Consider the following 21,581-nt stretch of genomic DNA (forward strand, 5'->3'; position numbering starts at 1 on the left):
AGCTCAGGCAATAAATGTACCCTCCTCAAGGCCAGTCCATATTATATTATTGTGCTACAAATACTTTTTTATTGTGATACAGTGACTGTATATCCATTACACACTCTCCTCACATGGCAGTTGGCGAGAAACTAAATGGGCAATGTAAGGTCCTTACTGTACTCCACTGTACAAGTGACATTTAAAGAGACACTATGGCCAACATTCACAAAGGTAGTTTAAATGTTTAATTGTTCATGGATTATGCAAATTTTGAGTGCATGCTGGCAAAAGCACATTATTTTTTACATATGGCTTACACCAACAGACATCCAGTAAATACAATGTAATGTGTATGGCACAAGTGTACCCTACATTTTTTCACATTTATTTTAGTCCATGAAGTAAATTAAATCATGGATTTGATTTCCATTAAAACTACAGAGTGTATCTTTGTGAATTAGATGCATTATGTGGTCTATAAAAAGTTCTTTACTCTGTCATCATAATTCATTTCACAATTCATCTCACAAAAGACCTCACGAAGCACAGTCCAGTTCCACTGTAGCTGAATATATTTTACATGATGCTGCACATGTGTACTGCTTGCAGTACAGGAAAGATGTACCATTTTTCACTTACCCTACGTACAATACAATGTATGTACAGTGTCTAAGATGTGATTTCTGGGGTACCCAGGTGTGGGCAAGTACAAAATTATGTAGCCATTTTCGATTTGTACTGTACAGGTAGCTCTGAAAAATTGTTATACAGTAAGAACTTCTTTTGAATGTTCTTCATCACAGCAGCTACATTGTACAATACTACCGGCATAAATGATATGCAGATCATAAAATAAGAAATTAAACTTGATGTTTTCTCCATCATTTTCCGCCATGACATACTTGTAGACTAATCTTTTGGATCGTTATTATAGAGGACTACCATTGCCAACCAGTTTGGTGGCTTGTTGTCAAACACATTTTTAGGGGTCCATAGGACATGGCGTTATCTGGTGGATTTGGTACATTACAATTGTATATCATTGTTTGAGGTGTTCGGATACTGCACATGTACACTGTATGTTTAAAATCAACAAGGTGAAGTCAGATGCCTTGTGCTCGGCTACACATGTCTGCAGTGGCACACATGCACACACAAGTAATACCTGGTACACAAAGTTAATTACCGGTACACATTTTCATGTCCTGTGAAACATGTACATGGTCATGTATGACACATGGTGTGTCATCCGCACAGTGTTCAATAAGCGAGCACCCTACATCTAGATAAACTGTTCAGCACACAGCTTGACAGACACTGTACAACATGTAGTTACCCCATATAGCAAAAAAAAAACATTACCTGCTATTTCTACATTACACTCCACTTGCTATGATTACATTATAGGACAAACACCTGTGCAAACACGCCGATGCTTACGTTAATGCTCTAAAAGCCCATGAAGGCATTTTCGCATAATAAGTGTTGTTAACTTCGCGATTCAACTGTGATTCGCGAAATTCGCGAAAATTAAACCCTCGCGAAAATAACAGCTCATACAGTAGCATGTTGTACATTGTATGTATTGTGTTAACTGTACTTGTAGCTCGCTGGTACAAAATGGAGTTTGATGATCAGTATACCAATTTCACAACTACAATTTTTGTAATGACACTGTAATTCACTGTCTTGATTTGGGTATCAAACATACTGCACAATGTAACTGCCAGCGGGTTACGCAGTAGATACTATAGGATGAATGTAACTTTAACCCATACAACCGTGTATGTATTACCTCCTTGGTACAAGATGTACAAGTGTACAACTGTATAAAGTCAAGGCATCTGTATAAGACACATGTGTGCTCTACCAATTTCAATCAAATGACTACATTGTAAATGTATGAAATAATTTGATTTTGCTAAATATTGCTACTCTGCACTGGTACACTACTGTAAAAGTGGATATTTTCACGTGACTAATTTTTCGCGCTTGGCCGGGTCGGAAGAGTTTCGCATGTTTTTAATTCCGCGGAATCAAGACATCACGCACAGGCACATATGGCAAGCAAAAATATTCGCGTGCTTTTATTTTCGCGCTAGTTTCTGGTTGCGCGAAATGCGCGAAAATTTGAACACCGCGAAAATTTCCACTTTTACAGTATTACAAAATGTACTATGCAATTGTATTTTTTTTTTTAAGTTAACTCTTAATACACTGTACCACCAGTGACTTACAAGTGTACAGAATTGTAAGTGCATACAATCTCTACAAGTGTATGGCTTTTTGTGATAGCAGGCCTGAAAGAACTAAATCAGAATCATGACAATGAAATATATCACAAAAAGTATCATAACTGTGGGTTTTGTTGATTTTTTTATTAATTTACAAACTTTGTGACATCTAGTGATATGTGGGATAGCAACAACTATAGTGTACAAATGGGAATTTCCACAGTTAAAGGATAGGCCTTACATTTCAGGGATGTTGGGTTATTTTCTGTTTCCAATGCGCATTACCCCACCAACACAATTTACAATTTGTTATAACACTTCAATGAGAGATCATAACTCTGCCCTTAGATTGCTTCAAAGTTCTAAGCAATCTAGTAGAAATCATTGCCAAAATGATTTGTTTAAATAATTTACAGTATGTAACAGTGGACAGGCATTTATGTAACATATGAAGGTCAAATAATGAATGCTCAATGAAAATGTTGTTTTTCAACTGAATGGCCTACATACATTGTAATACTGATAAGAAAAGATGATAACAGGGAGTCTCAATTCCATCTGACAATAACAAATCTACCACATGAAGAATTGAATACAATGATATTCCTCTATCCCATGAAATGTTGTTCTGAGCCATGGTGAGCTGAGGAGACAACAGAAACCTCCTTGGGTGAACCAATGAACGTACAAGTACTATAGTACACAACATACAATGTACATTACAATGTATTCTCTTCAAATATTATGTCATGTCAGCATTCAGGATAACTTTTCTTTCTTACAGAGATTTTTGTCTTTCCCCCCCTTTTTTTTTTTTTTTTTGGGGGGGGGGGGTTGCTGTTACTCTCCATGAATAAGATTGTTTGCTCAATCTGCAATATTATGAACACCAAGTGAAAAAGAAGGAATTACACCATGTGTACATCTACATGTGTAGCTTGGGATTTGAATCCGCATCATCTACGTTGAGGCCAAAAAAAAAAATTGTTGCATTGGCGTAACCCGCCCGACCCTAAAAATTCCGCCGACCCCATGTTTTTTTATTATTTTTTTTTGCTATCGATATCAAATATCTTGTTGATTGCGATCGCGATCGCACAAACCCGGAAGTGGAAATGGCTCTGGGGATATCGGATGTACGATGGAGAGATCTAGCACCTCGCATAAGCCTTCCTTGATCAGTACGTCATCTGTTTCCAACACGGACACGTACTCTAACAAGATTTATTCAGTGTATACGTAGCATTCAGACTGCGATGTACATGTTGTATTGTGCACAGTTTTGCCCAGGGAGGTGGAAGAAAGATGGAGATGGCACTCTGAGAGCTTCCCTCAGAAAAAAAATCAAGTGGTCTTACACCGATTAACTTCTTGAAATCCAACCCTCATTCTGTGATAAATATGTCAAAATCTGGCCTTATCGGTCCACCCATCACCCTCCGGCGCACTAGAGTGACGCAACATGATCTCCTTTCCAGGCCTTCCATAAACACACGCTCGTAAAAATCGGGCTTTGAAGCGATGCGTGGCACCGACAATATGACGTCATATTCAAAATTTTGGCAGTCTATTACATTCAGTGAAAGACGTCCCCCTTCGAAAGCTACAACTTATGGCTCAAGAATTGGGTAGCGTAGTATGTCTATACCTTTCGCTGGTTCAGCAGACTGTGCTGAGGAGATTGCCGTTTGAACCAGCGAAATCGGTACACAAACAACGGAGTTACTGATCAGTAAGTTTTGTGCGCTAGAGATGTCATCATATTGTTTCTGTATCGATTATGAGAAATCCCGCACATTTCCGCAATTTTTTTATAGTTAGAGAGGTAGGGCTGACCTTGATCTTCAAAATGATATAAGTTACATGAGCGTGTTCGGGCGTGTTTTCAAACAGTTCGAGTGTAAAAGTAGTGCTTCATAGAGACCGAAGCGTTTTTTTTTTTCGTCTGCACCCGAGCGAGCTGGGGCTTTTCAGCGTACTCGTCGGGTTGTTGTAGGGCCGCCGCGTAGGCGTCGGGACAGCGTTCGTTGCCGTTGTTTCGGTGAATTTGAGTTACTAGTAAATACATATTGGAATGGAAAGTTGAGTGTTAAAAAGTGTAAATTAGACATATCAGCCTTGATTATAATAATTTTCCGTAGAGAATTAAAGATGATATCTATAAAAGCCTAGATGTATGATGCTGTAAGTATATTTTAGAGGGGAAAACAGAGCTTAGTATACAGTGTTTCGCCTCACTCTCCCTCGATCATTCATCGGTAAATACCGGTAATCGGCTTGACTCTACCCCATGCTAACGTTACAAAAAATTGAATTAAAAAGTAGTAGAGTACACCTCTGGAGCTAGTAGAATCTAACGTTTAACAGTGGTTAGATTCTAGTTTGTGAAATACTAGTCTACTAGCTAGGACTAACGTTAGGTATGCTTTTGCTAGGCAGCGTACCTGAGGTGACGCTGCACTATTAAACAGTGTCCTGAGCCTTGCCCTTGCCTTGGCCTCCAATTTCCAAGCCAAGGCCCAACTATTAAACTTTCTGAGTTTCAGTTTCAATTGCAAATCAAATTTCGTTAAGTTGCTGTGTCAATGTGATTTTGAATTTGCTAAAAGCAATTCCTCCTCAACAAACTCGTCTCCGTCAAAATCACGATCGCCAGAACCACCACCACTGCTTACACCACTGCTTTACAGAATACACTCTAGAGTTCTGTGCTTACACCGTAGGACGCCATTTTATTCCCCGACCACAATGCATTTCGCGTCGTGATTTCCGCCACAAGATTTACGACTTGCAGTGCGCCGAGCGTGAGTAATGGGATTACGGGAGGGGGAAAAAAACGCTGTCGGGGCCACGCATGACTTCAAAGGAAACTCAGAAGAGCACACTCCATCTCTCTTCCACCTCCCTGGTTTTGCCATAGGTTTCTTGTGTGGAGAAATTACACGAATCTGTATATGTGGGACTGTAATAGAGATCGCCGTGTGCGATGAAAAGATCGTACATATGGGTCAATTTGCATCTATCTTATCTAAGTCAAAATAGTAAAATTTGAAGTGAACACATTCAGGATAGGGATTTCAACATCTTTAAATTCTGTGAAGGGGTATAATTCCAGTAATATCGGCCTCATAAATGATTTGTAGAATAGATGAACACAGCACATTCGGCGCAGCAGTTGTAACTGTTTACTGAGCTGAGCACGAGTTTTACACGTAAAATGCAGGTAGCAAAAAAAAGAAAAAAAAAAAAAATCCGCCCGACCGACCCTATTTGAAAATCTCATGTTACGCCAATGCAACATTTTTTTTTTTTTGGCCTGATTGTAGTACAGTGTATATTGTACTGCTTACCAGGCAGCAACACTACCACTGAGATGAAGCTTTGACTTTTTGACTTCTTTTTTTTTTTCCAAGAACTGTGTTTCAGAGTCCAGCCTAAAACAGTTCTGTGACTAATAACATGACATCCTCAAAGTTGTAGCATTACCTACAAACTGTAAAGTGACATACAGTGTATAACTGTACGGTAAATACTGTATGGGTATATAAAAGGCACAATGTACAGTATAATGCTAAATGCTGGTGGCTTTCTTAGCACACTGTATGCGAATAGGCCTACATTCTGTATATTTGTACTGGCTTTAATGGTAATCCAAACAGAGCACTGAAACATAACACAAATGTTGAAGTGGTACTACCAAAATGTATTGTATGGTGATGTTGTACTCATTGGTCAGAATGGCTTTTTAATTGCACAATTTGAAATCTGTCTTCTAGGCTATTTTTACAATGTACATCACTTGATTTTTGTGGGCAAAGTTACAGTATGTACATGATCATTCTCTTGTTCTATACTGATTGGGCCTCACCAGATGGGACAAAGGCAGTCATCTGACTCTATTCATGTTCTGCAGCTTTTGCATTTTATAAATTTCTCCCTTTTTTCAGTATGAGGAATAAATATCTTAAAAATAGCCACAATGCCCTTTGAAGAAATTTGTCAGGTACAAAATGTATGGCATCCTATTACAGCACTTCAGTCAGCCCCTTTCTCTGGGAAGCCATACAATATTTCCAAGGGATCTGCCTTCAGTCAGGGTTATATAACACCCATTCCCTCAAATAGAAACATGAAGTGAGCTGTCCTGAGCTTCGAGTGCCCAGTTCTGTCACAAATTTTGCATATATATATCGATTGACAGGATAGGTATTTGTTCTGGACACCATTATCTAATTACTATTAAGAAGGAGAAACTTGATGAACTCTGGCACATGTGGTAAGTATGGCAATCATGAAGTGATTTTGTGTCCCACTAAATGCTGCATGCATCATACAGTACCTTTTATGAGAGTAATATTTCACAAAAGAGCACTTGTAAGACATTTTCATGTGCTTGAACATGCAATTGACAGCCACAGTGACAGAATGAAAATGTTAAACAGCACATCTGCTGTACAATACATAGACCTGTATTAACCCGTTTCGAGCAGAAAAATCATTGATATCTACTGTACTCTTGGAGTCAATAGACACGGTTGTACTATGCAATTTTGTTTTATATGTTGCAGTCTTCGCACAAATTGTTGATTTAATGAAAATCAGTCACCTTGTGAAATTTAGAAAAATTAAAACATTGCTGAGTACATGTAATGTATGGCATACAGGGAATACTGTAAAAGTGGAAATTTTCACAGCGTGGACATTTTTGCACATTTCGCACATATGTCAACCAAAAACCAGAGTAAAAAATAAAAACACTTTAGAACATTTTTTGCACGCCCTATGTTTTACTAATGAATGTCTTGATTCCGTGGAATTAAAAACACAAAAAATCCATCTCACTCAGCCGAGCATGAAAAATTACTCGCGCAAAAATAACCACTTTTACAGTAGAATGCAGTGCTTTGATTGAGATGCTACTCCAGGTGTATGACAGTATGAAGTACACTGTACAATTACAGTATGTATTGACAACATACTGTACCAAATTGGGGCCGTGTAGCATTCTTTATCACTTATCAGAAAGTGGCACATTGGCCGTCATTCTTTTGTGGCACTGCTCAGATTTCAACAAAATTAAATCACCTTGCACTTCGGGGCCCTGTTTCATAAAGCCATTCGTAAAGTTACGAACAACTTACGAGCGACTGGTGATCAGTTCTGATGTGCTATACTTATCAGAATTTCCATAATTCAGCACAAGAACTGATCGCCAGTCGCTCGTAAGTCGTTCGTAACTTTACGAACAGCTTTATGAAACACCCCCCGGTTATCATACAATGCTCTCAATATTATCATTGGTTACAGCTCGTTATTCCGAAGGTTCGTTATTCCGAAGGCTCTTTATTCCTAAGATTCGTTATTCCAAGGGTTCATTGTTCCGAATTTCATTTTCGGATTAACCAATCTTCGGAATAACGAACCTTCGGAATAACGCCACAAATTTTCGGATTAACGAACCCTTTTTCATTTTCGGATTAACGAATGTATGTACATGTAGGGAATTTGCGTGTTTCGGATTCACGACCCTTTGGAATAACGAACCTTCGGAATAACGAACAGCACCCTTATCATTATCAGTACTAGTTCTACATGTGCATTGTAATTGACATCATAATGATCTGATAATCATCTAACCATACATTGTATGAGAAATCCATAACACATTTAACACAGTGTACTGTACACCTGTATAATTTTATCATTATCATTTATTTCTAGAATTACACTGTAGGTACATGTATCATCCTTCAAAGGCATTTCATGATTGGTATAAAGACACCTATCACTAAAAAAAAAATCACTGTCAAACTTGAGAAGAGACGAATTCTTTCAAGTATTAGACAGATCATGGAACACAGCAACTTCCTCTATCACACAGTGTTCAAGCAAATGCTGACTGAGTGAAAAGTCTGTTGCCTGTGCCCTCCCGACTCTGAATCAGAGCCCTGCTAACCCCAGGGAAGCATTATTTCCAAAGCATCACAGAGGCGCTGTATGCCCTCAGTCGCCTTCAACTGTTCCACGTTTAGATGAGTCAGTTCCTACTGTACATACACTGAAACATACAGTCTGTACACTGTACGTGCGCATTCATGGAACACATACAATGTAAGTTTCTACATTAACATGCAGTATTATCAGCCCGAGTTCCAAACAACATTGTGTATTCTACAAATGTAGTCTTCGCAGGGAGGTAAAATGTACATGTATATAGTAGGTGAGCATTTATCTGCTTGGTCTCAGGTTGTGACTGTATTTAACATGCACAAGCTCAGTTACATACATATTGTACATTTGTAACACTACAGTACATGTATGTGTACAATCTTTCTTCTTTTTTTTAAACAGTGATATTTGCATCCTTTCCCTTTGACTTTGAGACTTTTGTTTTCTTTCACACCTGTTGCAATCATTTTACAATGATTGCTGTTAAACTGTACAGAAACATTAATTCCTTTCAAACTATCTTCTAGTGTTTTTATGGCAGTATCATTAGCAAGCATCACATTTTCAATTTTTTGCCTTTCCAATTCCATGCAAAAAAAAAAAATTGACAAAGACCTTAGAGGTGCTCTTTGTATACAAGTTAAGCATGCACATTGAATTAAATATAAATAAAATGGTACTTTTGAAAGCATCCCAAATAATATACACTGCAGTGTAAACCATGCCATATCCCTTTTAGTGGGGCAGATATGTGAAAAAGATGCTCACATCCGGCGGAAAGTATGAAATTTTGCATATAGGGGTATTTTGAGGCGCTGATTTCAAAAATTGCCGGATCCAAGAGATCTGGCCATGGGGTCGGCCGCCATTTTGAATTCCAATATGGCCGCCGTCAAAGATCCCTATCTTCAGTTCTGAATGACATAAGCCATTGGAATTTGATACATAAAAGCATGGTGATATGATGACTTCAGTAAAAGACTTATTTGATGTGTCTGACAAGCTGCACAGCAGCCAATTTGAATTTTTGTACAAAGTTGCCATGTTGGAGTGTTGAAAATCTCTATCTCGGGTTTGTAAATTAGGCTACCTGATTGAGCGCGCGTTTGTAACTGATTGAGTGCGCGGTGCTGTATTTACATTGTGACGTCAGTGAAAGGTGCATTATGCTTCCTTTTTGCTGCACTTTTTGACATGCTCGTGAATGTTAGTTGTGGTGTTTGTCTTCGTAGCCACATTTGAATTCTAAATAGCAGGCATTGCGTTTGTCAGACACATCTTATGAGTTAATATTTTAACTCAGTATGTTAAAATACTTGTTTACACCTAATTTCAGCGTCACTCACCACTTAGAAATCGAGATAGGGATTTTGAATATTTCGTCGAGGCGGCCATATTGGAATTCAAAATGGCGGCCATTCGATGTTTGTCAGACACTTTAAATCAATCTGTCATCAAATTCAATATGTCAAAACGCTTTAATGTTCAAAATTTTGGTGCCACAGGTCATTCAGAACTGAAGATAGGGATCTTTAAATTTGTTTTGTGACGGCGGCCATATTGGAATTCAAAATGGCGGCCGACCCCGTGGTCAGATCTCTTGGATCCGGCAATATTTGAAATCAGCGCCCCAAAATACCCCTATATGCAAAATTTCATACTTTCCGCCGGATGTAAGCATTTCGACCAATTTTTGTTACATATCTGCCCTACTATTTACACCAATCTTAGCCCAAAATATGTCGACTACATGAGCCGATAACGGTAAAGGAATCTACAGAGTCGCAAACTGAGGAAGACCCAATTTGTGAGGTGCTGGGTGGGTGCTACTCTTTGCACCTGAAGGAAAGTGACTATTAGCCAGGATAACCCCACTTTAAGCATGACTCGATGACATGGGATTATTCCTGAATCCCCCTCCATGGACTGATACACTTCAAAGAGATATTGCACACGTTCCTACAATGAATGACTACACTATGTAGCATTACATGTACAGCATCTCATAAATCTGGTCATTTGCAAACTGCATCCAGTTTTTACTGCGCCTCAAACATGGATCCCAACATAGACTTGTTTGCCCAAGTATCATAAATTTGACAAGTTCACATCAATTTTATGAAACCAGCAAACCAATGCAGAAGATGTGATTTTTGAGCCTATGATTCCTCGTTCTGTTAAGGTGTATGCCATGCCAACATCCACAGCTGCTACTGAGCAATCTAACATACAATGTACAAGATTCAAACTGGAAAAGTATTTTTTTTCTCTTTTTTTTGAGCAGGATGTAGAGGTTTATTACACAAATTCACAAAGGTATACTATAAGAGAATATGTGACCCACTACAACAAAATGATCCTAAAGTCGGGCGAGGTCGATTATTTGAAAATTACATGATATAATCCCCTAATCTTTCTGCTTTAGATTGATATATAACACATTTTATAAAAATAATCGGCTGCGGAGATATCGATGTTTAAAAGAGAGCATGTCTAGACGTCTGGAAATCACTGTTTCGAGAAAAGCGCCCTAAAAGTCTTCCTTTCGACGCAATCGCGATCAAGGGACACGCAAGTTAGTTTTCATCTCTGGACAATAGAAGGTAAGCCCTAGCAACCCCCGAAGAGTTCATTCAAGCACATCAGCGTCGGCGGTCTCCTCACCAACCAATCAGTGACCAGGATGTGAGAAGCGGCTGAGCATAGCGCACCCAGCCCGCACGCACCAGTCGACTGGGCAGTGTGCGAGCTTCACGCTTCGGTTAACAGCAAGCAGCAAACTGACCAATGAGATCACTCTGGTCGTTGTTAGGGGCGGAACCTATCGGCGGCGCTCAATCCAAATTTTCGAACCAGTTTCTGCTTTGTTGAAACGCCAAAAAAACATGGCTCAGAAAAACGCTATTTTTTGGTCTTTCCTTTGATCATTTTGCTTCAAAATTTTGACAGATGATAGAAGACATGTGGGACTCCAATAATATGTCAAAATCAGAAAATCGTAAGTTTTGACCAATTTTAATGCTCTGACTTTAAACTCTATTTTTACAGCTTCGACCGTGCGCGACTTTAGGACCTTTTTGTTGTAGCGGGTCACATATACTGTCAGTGTATTGAAGGAAAAATGTTGCTGCCACAAGTAGAGTTAGTATCTTCTGCCTTTAAATGTATTATATTTCCTTGAATATACACGTTGTAGGCACCCTCTGCAGGAGTAGTTGCTAGTACATGTACCCAGTATTGCTAGTCTCCTGGGGTGAACCAGGAGGGGTTACCATCATTCACCTGTTTTCTGGTACCGTACTTGCACTTTAAAGCTACATACAATCTACTGTAACCCCTTCAATCCCATCTTTGTGAAAAAGTTGAAACATCTTAATTGCATGAGTTCACCGACATTGTATAGCTCACAATATTTTGGTATAAATCTGCCCATTGCAAGGAATTGCAAATGTATACACTGCTCACAGAAGTAGTTAACCTTCCTTTACTGTACAGTCTTCTTGGTAGAGTGTTGTCTTACGTTTGCGAGGTCATGTTAAACCATGAGAACACATGACACTTGGTGCAGTACCAGGGTATTAAAGAACTAAACTACAGCGTTAAAGTTTAAGAAAATAATAATAAAAATCTAAACTGGAGAGCTAACGAAGGATAAGCGGTGCTAGGCGGCTCCGGAAAGAGTTGATACAATTGTAGACACAAGCCGAAACCACTGTTGAGCCTGTACTAGAGGGTAAAGCATTCCACACACAGATGGCATTGGGAAAGAAGCTACTTTGGTATGCTTTTTTCTTTGGAGGGGGGGGGGGGGAAGAAGTTTGTAAGTATCAGGCCATTAAAGGGGAAGTCCACATGATTTTCATAATTTTAAAGCATATTGTGTACATGTACAGTAGTACAAAGTACGATGTACATACACCAACATTGTACATCAACAGCTCCATGCATAAATAGATTTGTGGAATTTATTGCATGGTCCTTGAGCAGAGATACTGATACTCTGAAAAAACCAAAATAAATTTACACTAAACAAGGATGATGACATACAAATTGCAGGAGGCTCACATATTTCAAAAATCCACTACAATACAAAGTCATACTGAACAAAGTCACCTGTGAAGAATTTATGCATGCTTTCTTCATAATTTGTCCTGCTTCCTCGAGCCCTCATCTTCATTCATTGTGATTTGTTATAAATTTTGAAAACGTTCTCATTCCTCGACCCAATCACTATGAATTCTGAAACTCTGTATCCAGTGTAACCAATTTATAATTGTTCAAATGTAAAAGTCTGAAAATCATCCTGAGGTCTCCTTTAATGCCTGTGATACAATATAGTTTGAAGAATGCATTTCACAATGCATTATTCTCCCAGAATCAACATATAAGTAGCACAGCTACAATCCCAGTATCCTGGCCAGGTAATTCATGAGGGACTTGATTGTTATTATATTTTGTGCCTAGCCTTCACAGATCCTGGACCTACTGAATAAATAGAAATCCGTATCTGAGACTTACTCTCCCGTGAACTGCTTTCCCCCAGTAAATCCGTAACGATCCACAAGCGGCAAAGTGGGGTCTCCATCCTCCTCGTCGCTAAGGTCACTGTCTTCCATGCCTCCCGTGGCCGAGCCATTCCCTATCGACGAGGCCCCACCCAAAACCTTCATCTCCCCATCCTCGTCGCTGGACACCCCAGGGCCGATCGATGACCCTTCCTCGTTCTCAATAGACATGACCGCAGATTCCTTTGAAAAAGTCTGCACGCTTCCAGAACTGTGTGTGTGTGTCACTGTCAGATAGAGGCGTATCTTTATCACAAACTCTTAATAAAATGCTAAAAAAGCAGCATAAATAGATAAGCGAGGATCCAAGTCCTAGAAACTCCAGAATCAGGGATTTCTGCAAGAAACCCTATCTCAGAAGACTTGTGGTCACTATTGGTGCACCATTTTCAGAGAGCAATAGTGATGACATTAACTGAGGAATAATTAAATCCTTGTGAGTACATCCAAATTCCAGCAGGAGTGTATTGGCTGTTGATCCTCTTCATCCAAGCCCCAGCAGTAGACCTTCCAGTCTCAGACGAACTCCTCAGTTCTGACACAGCACGTCAGCTGATTCCAATCTACAAAGAATTTGAATTGCATGTAGATCCGATATTAATCAATTTTGCTTGGTTCTATACTTGTACATGTGTGTACCGTACCTAGATTCTACACTGTGTAAATCATGACATTTAGTACACTGAGTAGTAGACAAATAGACAATGTTTACTGTAAATTATGATTTAGGTAGTTGTACACACACACACACACACACAAAGAAAATGCTGAAATAAACTCAACTGAATTAAACTTTAAAAGGACAACTCTGTAGGATATCACCTGTCAGTGCGGGGCAATATGTACAGTATTCTCATAAAATCAGACAATATTTTGCACATTTGCAATACGCATGTTTGACCACTATGGGGTTTGTACAATGTACTTACATGTTGTATATAAAACAGTTTGTATCTTACATTTAGATACTTCTAACGTTAAACCTTGGCTTGAGAACCAGTTTTAATGACAGTAAATTTGGGACAGGTTATGACACTCCCACTAAAATTTTGAAGACTGAACCAGCAGAACTAAACCATGTAAATTTAAACAGAAAAGGTTAACATTTGGTAAATAAATCATATAAAATAATACGGTTAGTTCAGACTCTCTCTAGAATCTAGTTCTACTGCTAAAGTTAGTCTAATGCGTAAGACTGCAGAGCGTGAGCAAACTAGCAAAGCAAAGATGGAGAGTGGAGTCTTGTCAACAGAACACCTGTAAGTGTATTAAAGTAGGCCGTATGAAGGAGGAGAGAGAATACAGATTAAATAAATTTACAACAAAATTACAAGCCAGCAACAGAACCGAGACAGAGCAAAAACGTCTTTAATACAGCAGAACAGAGTACAGAGATGTGATTGTATCTTGTTTACAAGTACATATAGGTCTAAGTCAGCAATATCAATCACATAACATCTGTATTTAGCATGTGAACGATTAGTAATACAGACTGATGATGCTCTAACGGTTACCCCGGAAGTCAAGAACAACACAATTCTCGTATCGATCGAGAATACACTGCACATGTAAGCATTCTTTCTGTGGAATGTGCATGCAGGTAGAGATTCTTCAGACAGCACACTAAATGAAGTGACCACCACAACAACAGACATTTTTTCCATAAATAAAATGTTGGTATTCACTATCTACGAACCACTACAGTACTGAATCCGTTGGGCCACAGCATTTATCGGTAACTCACGTCCACAAATCACATCGCACCCAGCGTCACTTTCTGCAACGCTAGTCGTAATTTAACTGACCTCAGCCTTGTCAATATTCGGCTATGCCTCGACTGAAATATCCCACGGTAATGACGTCCACCGCGCAGACACGAGCCCCACTTGCTACCGGCCGAAGTGAACGGTCGTAACGCTGGTATACGGTACGCACTGTATGTGGTGGACCAACGATTTGACTTCCATTGTTTTGCATAGGTCAGCTGGGCGATAGATATGTGCGCAATTCCGGGCCATCAGAATACACACACGGCGAATAGAAAGGCGCGGACTGCGTACGATATACCCCACACCCCGAGCCCCGGGGTTCACGATGAGGCCAAAGGGATAATACGTGCACCACTATGACACGCGCGCTCGATAGGATACACGTGTACATACAGTATCAATGGAGACTTCAAATAGACGGCCTCGTACACGCGTATAGTACACATGTGCACATACGAATCACATGCAGGAAATGGACGGAACAGAATTCGTCAATTCGTGCATACAGGGGGACAGTCTTCACGGCAAGACTGCGGCTGATTAAAAAAAAAATAGGAAAAAAAAAAATCTGAACGGGGGGCATTCCCCTATATTTTGCATCGTAGTTACTGCGCGCTCTGACATTCGTAGCAAGTCCTACCTATTACACTACCGGGTACTAGTTTGAGTTTGAGTTTGAGTTTGAGTTAATTTATAACAACAACATATGTACAAGAAAGTTTGAATACATGTTTATACATGTATCAACATCAATACATAGCACACATAACTGTCTAAACGATCTAAAAACATATTGAACATAATCTATAATTATGTTTGACAAATGATTATGTAATCTAAAACTATTTATTAAAAAAGAGAGAGTTACAATACGGCAATGATGTACACAATGAGGTTGCTAAAAGAACCAAGAGGTAGCACAGGTGCTGGTAGGTGTCGGTCCTTTAACACATATTACATAATGAACAAATAATATACATATGAAAATACTGTTATAACGCTATTGATATGTAGTACCGTTGTCTATACAGATTTAATGTGTTTTGCTAAATTACTTCGGACATTTTTCCTGGTATTCGGTATACTCCTTAAATTTTTTGGCAAAGCATTCCAAAATTTTACTCCTATATAAGAGAGTGAGAGTTGACCATACATAGTTTTACATTTTGGTAGATAAAGCAAGCCTTCTTTTTTGCCCCTTGTTGAATAAGAATGTTGAATATTTTGACAATATTCTACTAGATCATGTGGCATATTTCCCTTTGATAAATCAAATATAAATGTACAGATGTATAGTTTATGCAGTTCAAATACGTCCATTACTCCCAGTTTTTGAAACAGGGAATCAGAAGGTGTTCTGAGTGGACTGAAAGTGATAGCTCGCATGGCCATTTTCTGACTAAAACGAAGGCAGTCTAAATAAGATTTGCATGTACTCCCCCACACTTCAATTCCATATGTAATGTTGGACTGGATAAAAGATTTGTACAGGAGAATAAGTGTATGTTGGTGGACACAGTGTCGTAATTTAAAAAGAATACCAACCTTCCGTCTTACACATTTATTTACAGCTTGTATGGTGACTTTTCCAAGTCAAATGACTATCAATGCATATTCCAACAAAAGATGCCTCATTCACTCTACTAATTACATTATCTGACAGTTTCATTGTTCCTTTTACAGTAACTTCCCATTTTTTACTTTTTATAATTATAGAATTTGTCTTTTTCAAATTAATTGTCACTTTATTAGAATAGCACCAGTCTTGCTTTTTTCCCTAAATGCAGATTGATGATCCCCATGTCAACTTCCCTCTGGCCAATATTGAATGTATGAAATATATTTGAATCATCAGCAAAAAGTCTAAAATTAAAAAATGAAGTTGAATTTGGTATATAGGTCGTTTATATATATATTAAGAAGAGCGTTGGCCCAAGAACTGGGGCCCGTTTCATAAAACTTGTTATCAGTGACAACTGCCACATTTCTATGACAAATTTTCTCTCAGCCAATCAGATGCAAGGATTTCAGTAGCTTGTCACATCTATGACAACTTGTCACTGATGACAAGTTTTATGAAAAGGGCCCCTGCTGATCCTTGTGGTATTCGGACTACTGACTGTTTCCTTAGGTGAGCCTAAATGTTTCGCAGTGAGCGTGATGAGTGTTTTGAAAGCGTGAATAGTGGTCTTGCATCGACCTAAACAGGTTATAAAAATATCATTCTCTGCTAAGCTTCAGTTGGAATTATAGATAAAAAAGAATGGACTGTGTAATCATGATTTTCCAGGCATAACCGCTATAAGAAGGTAGTTACACAGTCCCTGACGAGAAAATACACTGGTTCTTTTCAGTACATTGTATCATTAGTATTTTCTGTATGTCCTTCATCGAAATCTTATATACTTTCTTCCCCCCCCCCGTCTCTCTCTTCCTCTCTCTCTCTCTCCCTCTCCCCCCCTCTCTCTCTCTCTCTCTCTCTCTCTCTATATATATATATATATATATATATATATATATATATATTGTAGCATGATAGTATATACATTGATGATATATAGAATATTCTGAACAACGAGAATAATGACACAATATATACTAACGATACTAGCACAATTTTTCAGTTCAATTCACTTCCGTTCATTTTTATAAATTCATCATAATACAATAGGTAAGAATACAAAATACAAACTTGAACCATGTCTTTTGATTGCAGCAAATCAAATAATAAAACATAATGAACAAAATGTTAATGGTCATATATCATCATGTCTCAAAAAGTAACAGAAATAATGATGGGGCCTACATAACAGTTAGCTTGTATATGTAGAACAGTCGTGGTGTGGAATTATTACGGAGAACGGATATGAATGTCTTGACCAACTAAATTTATTTACTGATTAACTGATATAGACCACATGTTGCTTGGGACATATCAGTTGAATGAATTCGTACATTTTCCTGATGTGTGAAAATATGTTATAGCGTTACTCATCGAACAGCGCTTATAAAACAAGGCATACAAAACGTGGATTGTGTATATAGTACCGTCGGATTGTAGTGTATAGTATAGTGTGAAAATGAAATGATACAGATTATGCAATATACGTATTCATGGAGCGACAAAGATTAGTTGCCACAGCCCAGAGACTAGTAAATGGCAAGGAACGATAAATATTTCAAAGGACAAGTTCACCTTCATAGACATGTATAGGTTGAGTGAATGCAGCAATATTAGTAGAACACATCAGTGAGAGTTTGAGGAAAATCGGACAATCCGTTCAAAAGTTGTGAATTTTTGAAGTTTCTGCTCACTCAAGGCTGGATGAGAAGACTACTATAGCTTGTGATGTCACATGTGTACAACGACAAGAAGAAGAATAAAGAAATTCAACATATTTTCACTTTTCTCGCATAACAAAAGAACACTTGACTTCTCTCTTTCAGAACGCAGGGAGAATAATATTACCCTTAACATAAATGTCAGTAACAAGTCGAAGAAATGCGCACTTTATTCAAAAAGTGAAGTTTTGTGAAATTCTCTTTTTTATTTTCTTTGTATCGTTGTACGCATATGACATCATACACTGTTGTATATAGTCTTCTCATCCAGCAGTGACAGGACAGATACTTTAAAAATTCATAACTTTTGAACGGATTGTCCGATCTTCCCCAAACTTTCACTGATGTGTTCTACTAATATTGTTGCATTCACTCAATCCACAAGTATTATGAAGGTGGACTTGTCCTTTAACCCTAAAGGCCTGGGGTTGAATCAACCCCCCCCCCGACATTTTTCGCGACTATTCCGCCGCGCGAAATTTTTTGACCGCGCCGTTCGCGGACTTTTTACTTTCAAGTCTCGCGCATCTTTTGACACCATTTTCGCGAAAATCGCGCATACTGTTATGACGCTGCACGACCTTTTATACATGCCTGTCAGACCAAAAATGGCTCAAAAACGTGATTTTGTGTGTAAAGTCTATGCAAATGGAGTTTTCTCACCTTATTCATAAAGATATGATTATTTTCACTTTCAAAGGCTAAAATCAATTAATTTTAGCATTATTATGCTTGGAAAAGGTTCTGTCATAAATTTTGTGAAAAAAAATGATAAAACAAAAGGTCGAAAAACAACGAAATACATAAGAAATTTATAAAACACTAAAATACATAAGAAATTAAGTTTGATACCGGATTTTTTTTTCAAGTACATTGTTAGGAATTCTACAAAGAATGTTATCACCAAAAATTAGGATTCTAGGAGCTTTACTTTCTGATTTCGAGCAAAATGTATGATTTTATGCATATATTAGCATAATTAATCAGTATAATGAAAATTTCCAATTCTTTTTGTATAATGTGGTAGATTACGCCACAGGTAATGCATGTGCCAATTTTCATGGCGAATGCGCGATCAACGGCCGAGATCTCGGGGGGGGGGGGGGGGGGTTAAATCAAAGCCCGGCCTGGTTAGGGTTAAGGACTAGAGCTGAAAGTCAACTGCAACGCATGGAAGAATGCTTGAGTGCAAGAGACTGAGAATATCAATAGATATAAGGGTGTATCCACTAGAGCTGGGTAATATTGTTTTCGTTTGCGTTTGAAGGAGAATATAAGGAAAATGATTTCTTGAGGGCGGTCATTCCAGTATCTCAGTGGGTTCAGGAATTGTTTTCTTTGCGAGTGGGATAAGACTGAAGGAATTACGTGACGGTTTCTTCTGAACATGTGAAGAAAAACAAGTGGTAATTCTTTGGTTGATAGTTTTACTTTATACATTAAGATTCGGAGATTATGATAGAATAAATCCGAGATTTTCAAGATTCTGTCTTGGTTGAAAAATGATTTGTATGAGATGATTATTCAGCGTGGTTGATAAATCTTAAACACGTTTTGGATATACGAAAAAGAGAATCCATGAATTAATAATATTCTTATCATCCTCGTTATTATTACTATTAACATAAAACATTACCAATTTATCATTAGTATGTAATAATAGGATAAATATAATTCTATATAGTTATGATTATGATTATTGTTATTAATCACTATCAATTACCTATCGAAGAATGTTAAAAAAACACACACAAATAGGCTATAAAACTCTTCTTCCTGGAAAAAAAAAATACAAAAAGATATACAATCATGTTAACTGGTGGTTAGAGACAAAGTACTAAAAATATTTCTTGAGTGAATAATATTTGCCACCATTGTGATAGGCAAGGTCGTGAAAAATAGATTGATTTTCATTTCTGAAACGGTAAACCAGTTTATATGACGTGTGTGATGGAGCGTTCTGACGGACAAGGACATATAAATAGCCTAACCTCATCACAGTATGTCCGTTTGGACGTATTTCATTGTGTCGATTTGGCATCTCACCATAATATCGCCATGTATTTATATACCACTTCAATACAGAATGATTCGTGATTTTATTATGCATGCATGAATCCCTGTATATGTTTGTCTCTACTGTGTGTTATGATGCGTGTGTGTGTGTGTGTGTGTGTGTGTGTGTGCGTGCGTGTGTGTGTCTGTGTGTGTGTTTGTATGATGTGTGTGGGTGTGTTATGCGTAAAAGTAGGCCTACATGTGCGTATGTGTTTGTCGAAGTGTTCATTATATTTTATATTCGCTTCAAAGTTATGGAACAATCCACACAAGGAATAACGAATCAGATTTTCATCTAAAATAAAATGATTAGTTTAGTGTAATTCATGATGCACGTAATTCGTCTATACGTTGTATGTACCTATATTATTCTTTCAAATGAACTTTAGTAAACAAACTATATCTAATTTGATAACAATGGGTATCCATGATTAGTTACAATCTCTTGTGCAATGAATCGGAAATGTTGTCAAGGTGCTTTTTAGAATCATGTCATGGTCAGGAGTATATTCTCCAACACAACATAACATTTTATAATGAGGCACGACCCGCCCGAATTTAGGGTGCTGTCGTGTGAGTTCCTGCGTGAGGAAAGGGAAGAGGACATCATCCGCAATTTTCTTATTTCAACTATACTACGGTTTGGTTTGGTGTTCGCCCAACTTTATCACCACATTCTGCACCGACTCCTTCCGCCAATAAACCTCATTTATGACATGATATCAACCGCAATATATACCACGGTTTTCTATAGCCCACTGCCCTGAAACAGAGACACAGTGCATGACATCAGTAAATTCCCCATCGAGTTCAATCTGCCAAACACAACTGTTCACTTGTGTATTCCTCACACCTGCTATTATTCCATTCGTATATCCTATAGAGAGGGGCATGTAACACTTGGCTAAATATTCATTTCGTCTATTCATAGTTAATGCGTCAAAATAATCGGAATCCAAATTGGAATCATTATAATAGTTGCTATAAGTTGGACTATCCCGAGTGTCGGGATGCACAGATTTGAATACAAATAGCCTATGTCAACAAACTATAAAGTATATAAATCAAGACAGATCTCCGAAATAATGTTTGAGTGGAATATAAAGCAGCACAACACCTTACAAATTTCACTCTTAGAGTGGAAAATGTTGGTTTATTAATTAAAGAGATGGCATAGTTTCGATTGAGCTGGGGCTTCAGGTTTCCAACGTTTTATGATGATGATTTTTCAAGATGATGAGAAACCTCTTTAAGAAATATGAAAAAGAATAATAGTTCTTAGAGGATTTCAAAGTTTATTTGATGAAAATTGGTTTTGAAAAGACTGAGATGTCCAAAACAATTAAGCAATCCTAATAAAAGGTGGGGACCCACCGTTTTTTAAGATCGCTTTGTTTTACTTAGTTTTTGGATACCTCAGCCATCTAACAGTGGTTTTTCATTAAGAAAATAAACTTTGAATTCCTCTTAGGATGCTCTTTAACAATTCATACGAAGGTTTCTAAGTATCTCGCAAAAAGTTAAAAGCCAAATCCTCGCGTCAACCAATGCTACATCATTCCTGCTGAATTCGTGAAACACCATCAATGGTTCAAAAAATGTGTTGGTGCATATACCTATATACCATCAAGCAACCACGCCGCATTATGGACTAAGGTGCATAGTTTCTTGCATCCTACCCC

General features: G+C 38.1%; 1 protein-coding gene across 1 annotated transcript in view; it reads right to left on the reverse strand.

The window, feature by feature from the left end:
* The window catches only part of LOC139730127 (uncharacterized), a 61,053-nt gene extending 48,102 nt beyond the window's left edge, over positions 1-12,951 (reverse strand). The window contains exon 1 of the mRNA XM_071641030.1: positions 12,684-12,951. Coding sequence (XP_071497131.1) covers positions 12,684-12,901 — 218 coding nt within the window. The 5' untranslated portion in view covers positions 12,902-12,951. The remainder of the gene's footprint in view (positions 1-12,683) is intronic.
* Positions 12,952-21,581: the final 8,630 nt, after the last annotated feature.

The sequence above is a fragment of the Diadema antillarum genome, unplaced genomic scaffold (genome assembly GCF_040938485.1).
Source record: "Diadema antillarum isolate AM-2024a unplaced genomic scaffold, OU_Dant_1.0 seq00000292_RagTag, whole genome shotgun sequence".
In the NCBI taxonomy this organism is placed as follows: Eukaryota; Metazoa; Echinodermata; class Echinoidea; order Diadematoida; family Diadematidae; genus Diadema; species Diadema antillarum.